The following is a 16,543-nucleotide window of genomic DNA, read 5'->3' as shown; positions in this document are numbered from 1 at the left end:
TTCTCTTTACTCCTAGTTGTAGAATTTCCACTCAGCCAGCCCTCCTGTGGTTCTGGATGTTGTCCGTTCCCTTTTTCAGGCTTAATTTGAATTGGTTGTTTAAGGCAGCAATCTCCGGCGTTAACCTATGCCGCCATTTTCGGTTCTCTCTCGACACTGATCTTGCTGAATCAAAAGGACAGGTGGCTCAAGAACCCTCTCCCTTCCTCTTTCTCTCAAAATCAATAAAATATTGAATGTCAACTGTAGTTGAAAATAAAAAAAATTAATCTCCCTCTCTTAACCATGAAGAAAAGGAAATAACATTAAAATTTACAATGATGTCAGCTTTAGATATCAGAAAAGGAAGATACTATTTCACCAACAAAGAGGAAAGAGTTGTTTCTAGTGCCTACAGTTTTTAGTCTTACAAATAGTCTGTGTCTGTTTTTTTAATGCCCTTATAATCATTAACATGTCTTAGCTAAGAAGGTTATGGACAAGTTTATCCTTTTCTCCCCTCCCTGGAGCAAATATCAAAACAATGTATTTGATTGAATGCAGACTCTATACCAGCCGTGGGCAAACTATGGCTCGCAGGCCGGATGTGGCCCGTTTGAAATGAATAAAACTAAAAAAAAAAAGACCGTACCCTTTTATGTAATGATGTTTACTTTGAATTTATATTAGTTCACACAAACACTCCATCCATGCTTTTGTTCCAGCCCTCCCGGTCCAGTTTAAGAACCCATTGTGGCCCTCGAGTCAAAAAGTTTGCCCACCCCTGCTCTATACTATGTTTTCTTATTTTTTTAAATTGTGGGGGCTTTTAAAAATGTTTTTATCGATTTTAGAGAGGTGGGGAGGAGAGAGAGAGAGAGAGAGAGAGAGAGAGAGAGAGAGAGAGAGAGAACATATATTGATGTGAGAGAGAAACATCGATTCGCTGCCTTCTGCACTGGGGATCGAGCCTGCAACCTGGGCATGTGCCCTGACTAGGAATCAAATCAGTGACTTTTCGGTGCATGGGACAACACTCAACCAACTAAGCCACACTGGCCCAAGCACTATCTTTTCTTTTGGTGAACAAAAATATTGGTACAGGTGAAGCATGCTTGTATTTTTTATTATTTTATTTTATTTTTTATTTCAGAGAAGAAGGGATAGGGAGAGACAGAAACATCAGTGATGAGAGAGAATCATTGATTGGCTACCTCCTGCACACCCCACACTGGGGATGGAGCCCACAACCCGGGCATGTGCCCTGACAGGGAATTGAACCTTGACCTCCTGGTTCATAGGTCAATGCTCAACCACTGAGCCACACTGGTTGGGCAAGCATGCTTGTATTACCGATTTCATCCACAGATACAAACTGTCATCTGTGTGGCAGGCTTCAATTCACAAAAGTATTCTTTGGACTTACAGCACCAAAATTAATTAAGGTGTGCAATGGAGGTTGCATTCTCCCAGTGGTCCTGGCCCAGGAAATAAACACTGAGCTATGGTCTAATTACTTTTTAGACCTTAAAGAAACAAGAAACTCATCTTGCAACTTAGTGGTTATTTATTTTCCCACTAATAAAGTTTATTTGCTATGCTGTTGTTCTGCTTAATGTCTCTGAACCTTAATTTCCCCACTATATCACAAGTGTGTTCCTTATGATTTCTTAAGGCCCTTTTCCATTGACTGCGCTTTCTCTGATAATGCTGGTGAACAATGAAGACAGAAAGCAACATGGCAAGAAAAGGAAGGCTCTGAAATATCAACTCTTAAATAATTATGACTTACCAACTCTATTTCAGTGACTGCTGCTTTTTCTGGTTATTCCATGGACTTAAGGTGGTAGTAGTTATATGGGTAAATGTAAAATGGAGTTCTAGCTATAAAGGTTTTACATTTTTTATTGGAGTGTAGTTTATTTGTAGTACCATCTATAGATTACTCTATGTGCTCACCAAGTATTGGTTACTTCATTTTGGCCTTAATAAATAGAATGAGTTTAGGTTTGAGTATTGCTAACCCAACTTTTTGTTGCAGACAAAACTTACCTGGGGTCCCTACTTATGGTTTTATATGCTTCGTGCTGCTACGTCAACTCTTTCAGGTATTACTTTTCTGTTTGAATATTGTATAACTACTGTAATATGCTCCAGGAGCTCTGCCAAAAAGGGGTGTTTCAGAAATGAAGGAGAAACAGTAGGGAGTTAATCACTCTCAAGCTAGTTAGCATTGAAAGGTATCAATCTCACTTGTACTTCACCTTAAAACATTCTTCAGCTTTTGGCTGTGTGTGTGTGTGTGTGTGTGTGTGTGTGTGTGTGTGTGTGTTTAAAGGATTGAAAATGGCTATATTAATTTAGATAGAATTTTCACAGCCCTAAACCTTTTTTGTTAGCACCTGTTTTATTTTGTCATTTGGTACCCTAATGCCTGTAGTTATAATTCATTTATTTTATATCATTAATATATTTTTAAAATTTTTTAATTGATAGAGAGAGAGAGAGAAAGAGAGAAATGTTGATTGCTGTTACATTTATTTATGCATTCACTGGTTGATTTTTGTGTGTGCCCTGACCAGGGATGGAACCCACAACCTTGGCGTATGATTCTCTAACCATCTGAGCTACCAGGCATGGACAATGTTTTATTTCCTTTTTAAAAATATATTTTTATTGATTTCAGAGAGGAAGGGAGAGGGAGAAAGAGATAGAAACATTAATGATGAGAGAGAATCACTGATTGGCTGCCTCCTGCACACCCCCTTCTGAGGTATTTGCCCTTGACCAGAATCAAACCCGTGAGCCTTCAGTATGCAGGCTGACACTTTATCCACTGAGCCAAACTGCTAGGGCTAGTGTTTTATTTCTTAAACTAGAGGCCTGGTGCACGGATTTGTGTACTATTGGGGTTCCTCTGCCTGGCCTGCACCCTTTTGCAATCTGGGGGATGTCAGAGAGCCGGTTTTGGCCCGAACCCTGCAGGCCAGGCCGAGGGACCCCAATCTGTGCACCGGGCCTCTAGTATGTGTATAAGATCTTTGGTTAATCTCTTCCAGCCCTCCCCCTGCCCTCCTTTCCTCTGAGATTCATCAGTCTGTTCCATGTTTCCATGCTGTGGTTTCCGCTCCTGGGTCGAGCATCTTCCCCCTGGTGGTCAGTGCACATCATAGCTACCAGCCAGTAGGCTGGTCGACCGGTCGCTTATGCTTTTATATATTTAGATTGAGGTATAACTAAGTCATATTTGAAAGAAATGAATTATCAGCTTATGACTTAATCATGCTAACTTTAAATATAGGTTTTAAATCATAAAGCTTTCTCTTCTAATTTAAACTCCTTCATAGCTTCTGTCACTTTCTGCTTTTTTATTAGATCTAATCTTGAATAGTAATTCATTCAACAAACATTTACTGAGCACTCAGTATATGCTGGACAGTCTGTTGAAATGAAAAGAACATTAGCTTTATATTCAGACCTGATTAAATTTTGGATTTGCTTTGTCAGCTTGGCGAGTTCTTCAACTTCTCTGAGTCTAACCTTTCACAGTGCCTGGCATTTATGATACAAGCCATTCCTCTCCAGCCCATTGACATCCTAGCTCTCTAAGAATATGCATTTTTTTAAACATATATTTTATTGATTTTTTATAGAGAAGAAGGGAGAGGGATAGAGATTTAGAAACATCAATGAGAGAGAAAGATCGATCAGCTGACTCCTGCATGCCCTCTACTGGGGATGCACCCGCAACCAAGGTACATGCCCTTGACCGGAATTGAACCTGGGACCCTTGAGTCCGCAGGCCGACACTCTGAATATGCGTTTTTTTAAAAAAAGAAATAGACATTACTGGGAGTGTTAACAGGTGTCTAAAAGGAGCCATAGTGCTTCTTGAGGAAATCAAGGAATTATATGCAGAAGAGATATTGAATCTTCATAACCTTTCTGAGGGCAAGACCTATAACTTTTGTATTTCTACAGTGCTTTGCACATAGTGCTCAAGAAATGTTTATAAAAAATACATTTTTTAAAAAAAGAATTGTTTATGGAATTATGTAAGCTATTTAACTTTTGTATCTTTAGTGTGTGACTTTCTTGGAGAGAAGATTGCATCTGTTTTGGGCATCAGTACCCCAAAATACCAGTATGCCATTGATGAGTATTACCGGATGAAGAAGGAGGTGTGTCTCCCTTTTACATTTTCTTGATTAGGTTTGCTTTGCTATGGACTTGATGGGTTGTATATTGAACACATGTATTCTCTAGGTGCCCAAAAGGTAACTCCCTTATACCAGGTATTTCATTTTAGAGTCAGTTTCTTTATCAAATTAGTATACATTTTGGAATTTTTTAATACTGAAAGTTTCCTAGGATCTGTTTGTAAAATTTAGATTTACTGTGCTAGGTGCTATATATGTTATTTATCTTCACACACCTCTCTCTGGATTATTATCTTCCAATCTTAAGGAAACAAGACCCAGTCTCTCTACTTAGGATGCATAGACTGCATGTAGAACTGGACTGTGTTTGATGCACAGAAAATTATAGGTACTAGGAATGTGTGTCAGTAGTTAAGGCAACCTGTCTATAGTGAGGTCTTAAGAGTGGGAGTGAAATGAGTTTAGCCTTAAACAATGAGAAAGCTTTAGCGTTTAAGAGCATGGGCCCAAGAAACAAAGAGTCTGAATTCAAATTCTGGCTCTGCCACTTCTAACTTTGTTACCTCGTGCAAAATACTTAACCTTTATAAGCCTCAGTTTACTCATCTTTATAATGAAAATTGCAGCCTCCATGCTGGGGTAGTTCTAAGGATTAAATGAGTTAATATGTAAAACAACAGCACCTAGTATATATTAGTGAAAATGAAAAAAATATTAGTATCTCTTACTATTCTCCTTCAAGCACTTGAGGGTAATTTAGATAAACTTAGAATAGAGAGGAATGAAAATATGTTGTATGTTTGGGGAAATGGCAAGAATACTACTTTATTGTCACTGGAGCAGAGTACAACAGAATGGCTGGAGATGAATCTGGAAAGCTCAACTGACTTTATATTTATTTGGTTTCAAAAACGTTTGATGAACGTCTTGTTTAGAACCCCATTATCTCTGGGGAGTATTGAATAGCCTCTCTAAATGGCCTTTCTCATTCACTCTCTTTTTTTTTGGTTTTGTTTTCTCATTCACTCTCAAGAAAGCCCTAGATTAATCTTCTTGACAGGTTAGTCATTCTGTACCCATACTGCAGGGACAAATACACATGCCACCTCTTCCATGAACTTAGTAGTTCTGGAACTGGAAGTTACTATTTCTGAATCTCTATAGTTATTCCTTGGTCTCAATGCTGTTTTTACATGTCTTAACTTCCCTCTTACATTGTAAACTTTGTGAGGGCAGAGACTGCCCTATCTGTTACCAGGTACTTATGGGAACACTAACTACGCTACGTCAATTTAGTGAATAGACCACCCTGTTCCAGTGAACAGGCTGATACCCTATAATCGAAGTGATATAGTATTAGCTATAGTTTTAGATTAGACTTAATCTGAGAAGATATATCCCTTGTCAAAGTTAGTTCAGGTTTCATCTCACAGGGGAAGGGGGGCAGGAAGAGGTTAAATAAAGAATTATATATGCATATATGCATAATCCATAGACACAATGGTGCCATGAAGGCCTGGGGAGGGGACAGGAGCAGGGTGGAGGGGTCAATGGAGGAAAAAATGGGGACATCTGTATTGCTTTTAATAATAAAGATATATTTTTAAAAATGACACCACTTTTCTAAAATGTCATGTAATAGTTTTCATTTCAATGTGGGAATGAAAGGGAAGGAAAGTATGTCTTATCTTAACTAGACCAAAGTGAATTGGACACGATACTATTTTGGTTAAAAAAGAAAAAAACAAGCAGCTACAATTGGGGGAACAAATATTATTCCTTTCGGACATTATATTTCAATGATTCTTGGTATTTCCTCTTTTTAGGAGGAGGAGGAGGAGGAAGAAAACAGGATGTCTGAAGAAGCAGAAAGACACTACCAACAGAATAAGCTGCAGGCTGATTCCATTGTTCAGACAGATCAACCAGAAACAGTGGTGTCCAGTTCATTTGTGAATCTCAATTTTGAAATGGAGGGAGATTGTGAAGTATTTACAGAAAACAAACAAAATCCAGTCCCTGTCCCACCATAGAATGCAATGACTCTCAAACTTCAAACTCTAAGGTGGTTTTTATACCAGGAACTTTCACATTCTCTATTCAGTGGGATTTAATACAGTTATTTATATTTTAAATTATTATCTATAAAGGGAAAACTCTTTTATTCTTGGGCTCTGTCTAGCAAAAGTCAGATCTGAAATTTGGATATTTGTACTATGCTTTTACTGTGTGTCAAATTAGTGTTTTGGTTTTAAAATGATCTTTATAAAAATGTTAAGGACATTTTAGAGCCCTAACTGCCAATCAAGAAGAGTTAATTATCATGCTTATCTGTTGTGTTTGTACAAAAAAAATGGGTTAAGTTGCTGATTAAGGCTAGAGTTGATATTCCTAATCTCAAATGAAAAAGGATTTTCCCTGATTTTTTCATGCTCTTATTCATATATCTAACCATTAACTTCATACTAAAGATGATTCACTGAGTAATAAAAGGAGTAAGATAAAAGCACTTTGAATTTTCTTTCCTTGAGAATAACTTTATTTTATGGAAAGGTGATTGAGTCTGTAACACCAAATAAGATGGGTTTCCTTTTTATTCTTTTTTAAATGTTTTTATGGATTTATGGTGTGATTCATGGCATATGATGGCAATCTTTTTAGTAATGGGTCTATACTACATAATTTAGTGCTTAAAGGGTTATCAGATTATGTAATTAATGTCACCATCAGTTACAGTTTACCAATAGCTCTAAAACATGCTAACCTGACATCTTCCCTCTAATTTTTTTTTTAACTTCCACTTTGAGTTAGTACTTCCAACTCAGATATTTGGTTATCCAGTGAAGGCATGCAAATCTAAAGGTGATCTGTTTCTCCTTAGAGGTAATATATCTAACAAAAACTAGAAACTTGTCTGATTATAGTAGAAGGAAGATAATGATCTATGAAGATTTTGTGCTTCTTGAATTTTATTTTCTTTACTTGTCTAACAGTGGCCAGTTTGTAATGTTTACAGTTATACACTGTGCCTTAAATTTTTATATTTTTATTTATGCAAACTATAAAATTTCCCATAAATGCATTAAATGGTTTTGTCTTATTTTTAAGCCTTTCAGTTTTTCTTCCTTTCAATCCTTTTAATATTTACTCTCCCCTGTGGATCATAGTTTGTGACATTCTATCTTTTTCTAATCTTTCATCTCATAAAAACTAGACATAATTGAGAACCCTTACAATGAGTTAAATTCTCTAACAATAATCCTTAACAAACTGAAGTTTTATAAAAGGTAACCCTGGTACTGGTTAATAAAACTAGACAGATTTTTTTATACCAATGATTTTAATTAAAATAAAATATTAACTTCAATACTTAATTGAAATATCCTATTAAAAGAAACATCATATCTAAACACTTCTAACCCAGAAATGAAATGAATGGGGAAGTCTGTAATCTCTGATATACATAATACTTTAGGGGAGTACTTAAGGTTAAATGATCACATTATAATTTAAACTACCCTTCAGATATTCAAATTCTTAATGACTAATGTCAGAAATAGTCCTAAATATTACACAGATTTAAAGTGGACTCCTTCTACCTTCAACAAATCACACTTGTCACATTTAAACTAAGTGGAAACAGGACTTACTGCTTCCTAATTTGGTCCCATTGCTTCCAAACTATTAATTCCAATAATGAGAACATTTGCTGTGTTCTATAGGCATTTGAAGTCTTTTATTTAGACCGTTTCTAAGGATTCTGCTTCAAAGGTTTTACATGCAGCATTCAAGCTTATGTGAATGAATACAGTCTAGTTTTTGAGATCATGTATCATCAAGGTCTGCAGAGTTTTCATTGTCATTTGCAACAAGGGCTTCTCTGTTCTCGTAAGTCCAGAAGCCATTCAGGTCGATTAAAATGGTGGTGACTGTGTCTCCTTGATTACTGTTGATTAAATCCTGAAGAGAGATTTTCAAAGGATCCTTTGGTTTTACCATGTCAAAGATTTCATCCTGCAAGAGAAAAGAAAAACAAAATGGAATGTGATATATGATTCACTTAATTTTTATCACACAGTGACCTAAAATTCAGCACTTAAGCTTATGTAAAATTTTTGTAAAAGAAAAAAACTAACTGATACGCAGTCTCCTTTTCTATGTAATTAGAATTTTACTGGAATACTCCTTAGTTATTGTGATAACTATCTCTCAAAGAGGAAGAAACTGAGGCTCGAAGTTTAAGCTAATACAAGCTACATAGGTAATTAATAGCTAAACAATTTAGTGTTCTTTGAGTACATGTTAACTAACTACCTGTACTTTTGTTAGTGATGAAGCAAACCCTTGATTCAATTTAAGTGCAAACCCAGCTCAAACTTAAAGGCTTCAGAGCCAAGGTTATGACAAAGCTTCATTTCCAATATTGATGTCAACCTTTTACACTCTAGACCTATGATGAGGGTGGGGGGTTGGTATCAAAGAATTAGTCATCCAGAAGAACACTAAATTGTGCTAAAATTTACTGGAATAGATGGAAGAACCTCTTCTAAATGAATACTTACAAAGAATTAGTACGTGTTTCCTAATCTTTTTGTAATAAAATTACTCAGTATTTAGTGTCATTAAAGGAGGAAAATTACATTTTCAAAAGTTTAGAACAGCCCTAACCTGTTTGGCTCAGTGGATAGAGCGTCGGCCTGCGGACCGAAGGGTCCCAGGTTCAATTCTAGTCAAGGGCATGTACCTTGGTTGCGGGGACATCCCCAAGAGGGGGTGTGTAGGAGGCAGCTGATCGATGTTTCTCTCTCATCGATGTTTCTAACTCTCTATCCCTCTCCCTTCCTCTCTGTAAAAAATCAATAAAATATATTTAAAAAAAAGTTTAGAACAATTTAGGTAAAAGAAATGAACTTTTATATTTGTGAAACTTCTCTTCCAGGTTGGTGGCCATTTAAAATTAACTAGTTCTATGTATTTTTTTTATTGATTTCAGAGAGGAAGGGAGAGGGAGAGAAGCATCAATGAGAGAGAACTACTGGTTGGCTGCCTTCTGCATGCCCCCTACTGGGGATCAAGCCCACAACCCCAGCTTGTGCCCTTGGTGGCAATCGAACCCGTGACTATTCAGTCCGCAGGCCAACACTCTATCCACTGAGCCAAACCAGGTAGGGCTTAACTAGTTCTTAAGTTGCCTGTTGCATAGTTTAAAATTTGTGTCATTTATATTAAACCAAAATAACCCTTTATCTTATACTTGGTTAAATCTGAATGAGTTATTTATTACATTACTAGAGGCCCGGTGCATGGGGGACGGGGGTCCCCTCAGCCCAGCCTGCACCCTCTCCAATCTGGGACCCCCTCAGGGATTTCCGACGGCCTGTTTAGGCCTGATCCTGGGGATAGGGCCTAAACCGGCAGTCAGACATTCCTCTCACAATCCGGGACCACTGGCTCCTAACTGCTCACCTACCTGCCTGCCTGCCTGCCCCTAACTGCCCCCACTGCTGGCCTCGTTACCCCCAACTGCCTCCCCCACTGGCCTGGTCACCTCTTACTACCCCCCTCTCCTGCTGGCCTGGTCACCCCCAACTGCCCCCTGCCAGCCTGGTCACCCCTCACTGCACCCCTCCTGCCGGCCTGGTTGCCCCTCACTGCCCACCTCCTGCTGGCCTGGTCACCCCATGCAGCCTGCTGCACTGCCTTCGCTCCAGCCAGAGCTGCCTTTCCTCCTTCCCATATTGCCCAGAGGCTTGGAGTGGCTGGGGCAGTGCGGAACAGCTACGTCCCACCCTGCCCCAGGCCGCTTGACACCTGCGTATGCAAATTAACTCACTAGCTTTGCTGGGTTAATTTTCATACTCAGTCCTGATTGGCTGGTGGGCATCGCAAAGATATGGTCAATTTGCATTTTTCTCTTTTATTAGTGTAGACACAGATTCAGTTTGAACCTGAATCAATACTGGATACTCCTTGTTTTTCATAGCTGGAGAAAGTCTCAATACTAAAGTGCTAAGTAGCAGCATATGTTTCAGTGACAGTTTTCATAGTGTAGGTTTGATGTCTCCTTAAGTAATACCAAAGCAAGCCCTTTAAAGTAACAGACTAAAAATGTGCCTAACCTAAATAGTTCCCAAGTTAAAAATTCAGTTTACAGTGTTACAGTTTGCCAAAGGATGCTGGCCAGATTGATTCTTAATTTTCAATCAAAATGAATGAAAGCTGTCAATGATAACACAAGGGTGAAAATGCTAAAATCACACTACAAAAATCATTAGTCAAACTGTGGTCTCAGTTTCTCATGACTTAAATATCACTGGAACAAATAAGAGCAAATACTTGATTTGGTTCAGTACTTTATAATTCATGTTACTTTCATATAAAATTTCATTTAATACAAATGGTTAGCTGGTATTATGTAAGTTAAAGGAAAAAGTAACCTTCACATCTTGAAATGAAACAGGATCTTGTCCATGGATTTTCATTAGTTCCTGTATGGCCTGTATTTAACAGAAATAAATCTGTAAATAAAAAATGAAATACCAAACAGCCCCCCCCCCCAAAAAAAAATTCCCATGGCCTCTTTCTAGTTCCAATTACTTTCCTATCAAACCATAAGCCTCATCATTTCAACCACTCTTGCCAAAATTCTCAACATCCTTTACCTTGCATATCACTACTCAGCAAAACCTAATTACTGGGTCAGTGTAACCATCAACCTTTCTAGACCTACACCTTAGCTATTGAGAGCTTCAGAAAGAAAGTATATAAAACTACAGATTATTGCTACAACATAGGAATATTCTCCAACCTTAGATGAGCCTTTCACGTGGCCTAGCAATTATTCCATTATGTCTTCCCATTACCCATGAACGCTGTTCATACCTTCCCTATTCTTTAAGATACCCAATCCACCACCTCCCCTCATACCCTACACTTTGCCATCTACTTGACAACTAACATTAGATATCAAAAATGAAAAGATGTGAAAAAGAATATTCATTTTCAGGTATAATGATGCATGTATGGAAAACTTAGTAGCAATATGATTGCTTTATGGTAGCTTAGGTGTAACTGATGTGACTTCTTCACTATAGTGAGGAAATCTCAAAAAAATTTTTCAACGTATTTTATAGAAAAAACCTGCATACAGGGACACATACACACACACACAGTTCAAAATCATGTTGTTCAAGGGTCAACTGTATTGTGATTCAATTTGACAAACATTTTAGCTGAGTCATTCACTAGAAAATGTGAAGCTTAAACATTTTTTATTTTTAGAAAGAAAAGGGAGAGGGCGAAAAACACTGATGTGAGAGCAAAACATCAATTGGCTGCCTCCTGCATCGACTGGTTGCCTTCCTTTACCAGGGATCAAGCCCTGCAATCCAGGAATGTGCCCTGACCAGAAACTGAACCAGCAACCCTTTAGTGCACGGGATGACGCCCAACTGAGCCACACCTGCCAGGGCACTGAGTAGGTATTTTAAACCAAATGGTATATGTAACATATATGTTAAGGAACAATGACTCATTTACATGAATGAGACTTACCCTAAAGAAGTAATTAAGAGAAAAGACATTCAGATATCCCTTGTTCTCGATATCAAGCAATTTGAAAATATATTGCAGAGCAGCAGGTTCTTTTCGGTTTTCTAATGCAAGAACAAAGTCCAGGTAGGTCTTATAGTCCTATAGGAAAGAAAATAACATTAGAGACCATATTTGGAATTAACTTTTTGAGTGTCTCATAATCTGAAACTACTTTGCAATCAAAAGTGGCAAGATTTTTAAAACATGAAATGACAAATCTATTTGTATAGTTAATGTTGGTTTCTAGGAATTCTATATAGCAGTTAATCTGTACAGGACAGGTTTTGGGACACAGTTCATTTCTTATGAGAAGAGATTTTCTATGTTAAATCATAATTTTCTTTTATTACGCTTTTGAATAATAGTGACTAAGCTAGTGTAATTGCCACTACATTTATGTCTTCATTTCAGTTTGGTTATTTTGAAAAAAATTTATCTGGAATGAATAGAACTAAATTCAAATAGCTATTTGGTATAATGTTTAAAAGTTTTAAATCTAGTCATAGATTACTTTTTCTGCATAGTGAAAAGAAGTAAAATACATGGAAAATCTCACAAATTCCTATTTTCTTTTTTATACAAATTCCTATTCTTGGAAGAGAATTTTTTAGGCTAAGATTAAGATTTCCTTTTTGCTTAAATTGCAGTATAAAGAACTAGAGAGATATAGCCTAATCATCGTCTTATCTCCAAGCATAGTTGTAGCTTCTGATTTTCTTTATTCACCAGAAGTCATTTATAAAGTTCCTCACTGTCTATTGTAGACAACTGTGGGAATCACGAAAGTTTCTGTGCCTTTCCCCCCTTTTCCTTTGCAGTTGGCTAACAATGGTATTGTTTAGAAAACTGCTATTAAAGCTTAGTGATAAAACCTAGAGCCCTGATTCTCTTCTGACAGTCTGACCATTTCTTAAGCATCATTGGGTTTGGGAAATTTATCACACCCTTAACACATGTATTTAATAGCAAGAATGGTAATTTAAAAATACTATTATAATTTTCTGCAATATAAGGACAGGTACATGTTAGTCAATCTTTATCTACTAATATAGCCACTTATGGAGAGTAATACAACCTGATTCTTAGATTTAAATCATGGCGTATGTGGTACTATATCTGACCTGGTAATTTAATGGATGAACCATCTCTATGAAAATCGTCAATAGCATTTGCCAAAGTTTCAGATTTTTATTTTACCTAGTCTACATCCCTTTACAATCGGTACACTGACAATGAAAAGAACAAATTATTAAAATTTTCTATTTGGCCCTAGCCGGTTTGGCTCAGTGGATAGAGCATCGGCCTACGGACTTAAGGGTCCCGGGTTCGATTCCGGTCAAGGGCATGTACCTTGGTTGCGGGCACATCCCCAGTGGGGGGTGTGCAGGAGGCAGCTGATCGATGTTTCTCTCTCATCGATGTTTCTAACTCTCTTTCCCTGTCCCTTCCTCTCTGTAAAAAATCAATAAAATATATTTTTAAACAATAAATAAATAAAAAGGGTTCACTTTTCCAGTAACTTTGACCAGTATTCCCAAAATAAAATATATTTAAAAAAAAATAGTCTGATGTCTGGAATGGAATTACAAAAATGCTTTAAAAAATTTTTTTTTTCTATTTGCCCAGAATCCATAGGCAAGTCATGTTGTAAAACAAATTTACCTTAAGATTAAAGGCTCTTTGAATCTCAAATAATTTGATCATTTAATACATTTTAAGATACTGTTACACACTGATATAAAAAAACACTGTATCACATCAAGAAAAAGGCTTTTGAAAGCTATGGGAACCTATATTTTTTAAACTTGTTAGATTTAAACTAATACCATTTCTCCATCATAAGTGAGACACTCCTGGAAAACACGGTCTAAGAAGACATTGGTCATGGTTGCTGTTCCGTAACGGGAGAGTTCTTCTTTACTGAGCATGCCGTTGTGATCCTTATCAAGATTCAAATATTGGCCTTGAGAAGAAAGACGATAAAAAGACAGTTGTGACCAAATAAAATTCTAATACAAAAGAATAAACACAAAGCTATTTTTATTGGTTAATATTTTGATTTTCAAAGTAATTATTTTACAGTAAAGGTAGTGAAATCATCAATCCCTGCAATCTCTATCAAAACCACTGTCGCCCTAGCCAGTTTGGCTCAGTGGATAGAGTGTTGGCCTGCAGACTAAAGAGTTACAGCTTCGATTCCGGTCAAGGGCACATGCCTGGGTTGTGGGCTTGATCCCCGCCAAGTAGAGGGTATGAAGGAGGCAACCAATCAGTGAATCTCATCATTGATGTTTCTATCTCTCTCCCTTCCTCTCTGAAATCAATAAAAAATACATATTTTTAAAAAATGTCCTTTGAACACCAATTAACTAAGGAATTAATAATTCAAATTTTAGTATTATGACAGGAACCTACCATATACCCTTAGGGCAGAAGGAGCAGAAAACCAATTTGTTTCTTGACTCTCCTTGGACAGTTCCTCATCCCTTAACTAAATGAACACAGAGACAATTAGAAGATAGCAACTGTCAAGTGATATAATTTATAAGTGGTTTAAAAAAACATTTACCTCCAATAAATCATCTAGGAAGCTGCATGCTAAAATATCTTGAATTTTTATCTTCCCTTTAAAGAACATAAAAAAAATACGATTACTTAATTGCACTTTAAAAAGAAGAGCAATTTTATAAAGGTACTATTTTATAAGAACAATCAAACAAGTGATATTTTAAACCCTCTTAGCTCTTATGCTCCAAAGTCTTTAGTGCTATGAAAGGGGAGATGTGCAGGAAGTCTATATAATAAAAGCCTAAACAACCATTACGGCGGAATGAACAGAATGATCAGTCACTATGATGCACACCAACCACCAGTGGGCAGATGCTCAACGCAGGAGCTACCCCATGATGGTCAATGCGCTCCCACAGGGGTGCGCCGCTCAGCCAGAAGCCAGGCTCATGGCTTGTGAAAACAGTGGCGGTAGCCTCTCCCGCCTCCGGGGCAGCGCTAAGGAGCAGCGAGCCGAGCGGTAAGGAGCAGTGAGAAGGCGGGTGCTAAGGAGTGAGGGGTCCCGGACTGCGAGAGGGCACAAGCTGGACTGAGGGGACTCCCCCCACAAAAAAAACACAGTGCACGAATTTTGTGCACTGGGCCTCTAGTCCTATATAATAAAAGGCTAATATGCAAATTGTCCCCTTGGGAGTTTGACAGACCAGGAGTTCGACTGCCTGCTATGATGTGCGCTGACCACAAGGGGGAAGTGCAGAACGAAGGAAAGCCCTGGCCAGCAGCTGGCAGCCAGGGGAAGGAAGGCCCCGGCTGGTGGCCAGAATAAGGAAGGCCCCGGCCAGCAGCCAGCACCCGGGGGAAGGAAGGCCCTGATTGGCCCTGATCACTGGCCAGGCCTAGGGACCTTACTCGTGCATGAATTTCATGCACCGGGCCTCTAGTATTTAATAAAATCTCTACTTCATATGTCTACCTGTATACCCCAACTATGTAAATCCAATTGGTAAATTCTTTCTAAAATTACTTTGATAACTGATTCCTTAAAAAATTATGTTGAGTATTCTGTGGAGATGAAAATGATACAGCTAGTAATCAAACAAGGAGACTGTCTCCATTTTTCTTTGGCAGGTTCTGGAATAGGAAGCAATATAGAAGCATGGTTATGAGTAGAAGGATCAGAATTTAAATGCCACTTCTAGATATATAATCTAAGTCTCAGTGGCCTCACAAATAAAATGTGGATAATAGTAATACCTTCCTTATGGAGTTATGGGAAGGAAATGAAAGAATCATTGTATAATGCTTAGCAAAGTACCTGGAACATAATAAATAGTCAAAACTGTTAGCTAGCCCTAGCTGGTTTGGCTCAGTGGATAGAGCATCGACCTGCAGACTGAAGGGTCTCAGGTTCAATTCCGGTCAAGGGCACATGGCCAGGTTCCAGACTTGATCCCCAGAAGGTAGCCAATCAATGGTTCTCTTTCCTCATTGATGTTTCTATCTCTCCCTCTCCCTCTCCCTCTCTGAAATTAATAAAAAAAGTTTTAAAAAAACCTGTTAGCTATTATTTTTGTAAAATTTTAAGGAAAAAGATATGTACTAGTATGTTCCTATAATGGAGATGTTTAAAAAATCCTGTCAGCTATGACATACTATGATAGACTCATAGCTGAATTTTCAAGTATAGGAGACTTAAGGACTTTGATTTGGGAATTCTGTCCCTTCCCCGGTCCCAATACATATATTGAAGTCTTTTAAGTTTCAATAGGTTAGAACAGCAATCTGAGCTCCTATAGGATAGTTCACTTGAGAAAAAGAAAAATACATCCTGGCTAAATGGTTCTATCTCCCAATTCACAAATTTGATCAAAAAGCGTAATTCTCCATTATCTTACATATCAGAATAGCAAATTACACTAATAAAAGAGAAACATGCAAATTAACCATCACTCCGCCACACCCACAAGCCATGCCCACAAGCCAATTAGGAGCAAATATGCAAATTAACCCAACTAAGATGGCGGCGGCCATGGAGCTGGAGTGAGCAGGAGGCTGGGGTTGGCCCCGGTGATGGCAGAAGCCAAGCTTCCAGCCTACCGTGGCCCGCCCTGGGCTCTGCTCAAGGCTACAAAGTTTCAGTTACCTACACTAATAAAAGACAAACATGCAAATTGACCGTACCTTCGCTACACCTTAAGTCACGCCCACCAGCCAATCAGAGTGACTACATGTAAATTAACCCAACCAAGATGGCGGCCGGCAGCCACGGAGCTGGAGCAGGAGGCTTGGTTGCCCCAGTGATG

The 16,543-nt window shown here is 38.1% G+C and overlaps 2 protein-coding genes across 4 annotated transcripts in view; one reads left to right on the top strand and one right to left on the bottom strand.

Annotated features, from left to right (window-relative positions):
* Nucleotides 1-7,241, top strand: part of FAM177A1 (family with sequence similarity 177 member A1) — a 16,083-nt gene extending 8,842 nt beyond the window's left edge. The window contains exons 3-5 of one of the 2 annotated variants that reach the window (XM_015561317.1): nt 2,021-2,087; nt 4,063-4,160; nt 5,969-7,241. In XM_015561317.1, the coding sequence (XP_015416803.1) occupies nt 2,021-2,087; nt 4,063-4,160; nt 5,969-6,172 (369 nt within the window). In that variant the 3' untranslated portion in view covers nt 6,173-7,241. Of the gene's footprint in view, nt 1-2,020; nt 2,088-4,062; nt 4,161-5,965 lie in introns of both variants that reach the window. The other variant, XM_006759707.2, reaches the window with a different exon arrangement.
* A 608-nt stretch (nt 7,242-7,849) lies between these two features.
* PPP2R3C (protein phosphatase 2 regulatory subunit B'', gamma) overlaps nt 7,850-16,543 on the bottom strand; it is a 29,744-nt gene continuing 21,050 nt past the window's right edge. For both annotated transcript variants that reach the window (XM_015561316.1, XM_006759708.2), the window contains 6 exons: nt 14,302-14,357; nt 14,148-14,223; nt 13,559-13,695; nt 11,694-11,831; nt 10,577-10,636; nt 7,850-8,153 (listed from right to left, as the gene is read on the bottom strand). In XM_015561316.1, coding sequence (XP_015416802.1) covers nt 7,965-8,153; nt 10,577-10,636; nt 11,694-11,831; nt 13,559-13,695; nt 14,148-14,223; nt 14,302-14,357 — 656 coding nt within the window. In that variant the 3' untranslated portion in view covers nt 7,850-7,964. The remainder of the gene's footprint in view (nt 8,154-10,576; nt 10,637-11,693; nt 11,832-13,558; nt 13,696-14,147; nt 14,224-14,301; nt 14,358-16,543) is intronic.

This window comes from Myotis davidii, unplaced genomic scaffold, assembly GCF_000327345.1.
Source record: "Myotis davidii unplaced genomic scaffold, ASM32734v1 scaffold176, whole genome shotgun sequence".
Lineage (NCBI taxonomy): Eukaryota > Metazoa > Chordata > Mammalia > Chiroptera > Vespertilionidae > Myotis > Myotis davidii.
Note: the sequence above shows the minus strand (reverse complement) of the source record. Positions and strands in the feature narration are given on the sequence as shown.